Here is a 2460-nt window from a genome sequence, read left to right on the forward strand (position 1 = left end):
CAACTAAATTTGTATACAAAAACTTAACTTTTTTTTTTTAAAGATTTTATTTATATGAGAGAGAGAGGGAGAAGTGGATTCTCCACCAAGCAAGGAGTCTGATGTGGAACTCGATCCCAGGGCCCCGGGATCATGACCTGAGCTGAAGGCAGACACTTAGCTGACTGAATCATCCAGGTGCCCCCAAAACTTACTTTAAATATAAATACATATATAAGCTAAAAAGATGGAAAATATATGCCATAAAGACAGTATTTTTAAAAGAGGCTGAAGTGACTGTATCAATATAAGACGAACTAGAACTCAGAATAAAAATAGCATCAAGGATAAAAATGGATTTTATATAAAGATAAAAGAATGAATTCACTAAAAAGATGTAACCATAATAAATGTATATGCACTTAAGTGCAGAGCTTCAGATTACATGAAGAAAAACTAGTGGAATGAAAGAACACATTAGTTAAATGCACTATTATACTTAGAGAATTTAAGATATATAAATACAAATAGAAAATCAGCAAACAAAAGGTGTGGGATACTACTAAAAATAGATTAGACTATTCTTCTCCTACCCACTTAAACCTAAAAAATTAAAAAAAAATAGATTAGACTAAAATTTATAGTATTAAATATTACTAGAAAATTCTCTTTGATAGTAGGTATACATTAATTACTATCATTAACCATCTTTCTTTATAAAGATGGTTATAAATTCCACTAAGGGAAGTAATTCTCCTTCTTTTGTTTACTGTCATGTCTTCTATGACCATCTAAGTACGAAGCACATTACAGATGCTTACTAGATACTGAGTAGATAGATGAATGCAAAATCAGTCATCATTTTATTTTACTTGCTCATTTCATGAAGAAGAGTTCTGATTTTTTGAAATTTTTACAAATGTGAAAGATACACAATGTCTGCTCTAGCAGTGGGAATGACTCACTTTACAATTTGTATTCATTCTCAAGGGAGTTCCTAAAATGCACCCTTCTTGTAAGTTGCAAGGCAAAAGCCCTATGGCTTACCCAACATTTTTCTCTTCTGCCCACTTCTCACCAACATTCCCTTATGGTTACAGTGAGAGTACAAATCAACCCAATTCAGATTGCCATTTGGATTATCTGGTCTAAAGTTCCTTTATGGAAAAAAAAAATGGTCAGATAGATGTTCTTATTTGGTTAATTTTATAAGATAAACTAGTAAGCATGTTTCATAAAGACAGTGAGAAAACCTATAACACACAGAAGAATTACTTCACACACTGAAATCTTACTTAAACTATCCTAGAAACAGTGCTAAATACTTTGTAACCGTTGATATATGACACAGGTATTATTATATCTGTTTTACAGATGCTTATTAGATAAATTAAATATAATTTCCACTTCCAGAAATAGTAAGAGGAAGAATTAAGATTCTAATGCTTGGTCTCACTAAAGCTAGACTCCAAGAAATTTATACCAAAGAATTATAAGAGGATGGGAATAAGTATAAAATAAGACCCAGAATTCTCAGCTGATTTTAGTCATCAATAATTGTAGAACACATTCTCGGATCTGCCTGGTCCTTACTCCATAGATGATAGGGTTCAGCATAGGCGGTACCAACAAGTACATGTTGGCCAGCAAGATGTGGGTGTGGCGTGGCATATGTTTGCTAAAACGGTGGGTGAGGAAGGAGAAAAGAGCAGGGATGTAAAAGGTGAGGATGACACACACATGGGACCCACAAGTGCTGAGGGTCTTCAACCTAGCATCATTAGAAGGGAGATTAAATACAGTTTGAAGAATCTGTACATAGGACAGAAAGATACATGTCACATCAGTCCCAACAATTAAGATAATGACTGCCAAACTATAAAGACTATTGATGGAAATGTCAGCACAAGCCAATTTCACCACAGCCATGTGCTCACAGTATGTGTGGGGGACTACATTGGACTGGCAATATGGCCATCTCCTCACCAGGAAGGGATGTGGTGTCATTAGTACTAACCCACGCAGAAGTGCCACCAGGCCAACCTGAGCCACCACAGAATTTGTAAGAATGGATGAGTGTCTCAGTGGATTGCAGATTGCCACATACCGGTCAAGTGCCATGGCCACAAGAAGCCCTGACTCCACCCCAGAGAAAGCATGGATGAAAAACATCTGAGTGAGACAGGCATGGAAGCTGATTTCATGATAACTGAACCAGAATATACCCAACATCTTGGGAAGAGTGGAGGTTGACAAGATGAGGTCTGTGATGGCCAACATGGAAAGAAAATAGAACATGGGCTCATGGAGAACAGTCTCAGTTTTGATGATGAAAAGGATGAGTATGTTTCCCATGAGGGCAACAATATACATTGAGCAGAAAGGGATGGATATCCAAATATGCAAGTCTTCTAGACCAGGGATTCCCATCAGGAAGAAGGTACTAGGATTGGTGAATGCAGTGGAGTTAAAGTCATGCAT

General features: G+C 36.5%; 1 protein-coding gene across 1 annotated transcript; it reads right to left on the reverse strand.

The window, feature by feature from the left end:
* Positions 1-1512: 1512 nt before the first annotated feature.
* Positions 1513-2460, reverse strand: LOC131821142 (olfactory receptor 52E2-like). Its single transcript, XM_059156929.1, has one exon. It carries the CDS (start codon positions 2458-2460, stop codon positions 1513-1515), a length of 948 nt encoding a protein of 315 aa, XP_059012912.1.

The sequence above is a fragment of the Mustela lutreola genome, chromosome 1 (assembly GCF_030435805.1).
Source record: "Mustela lutreola isolate mMusLut2 chromosome 1, mMusLut2.pri, whole genome shotgun sequence".
NCBI classification, from domain to species: Eukaryota; Metazoa; Chordata; class Mammalia; order Carnivora; family Mustelidae; genus Mustela; species Mustela lutreola.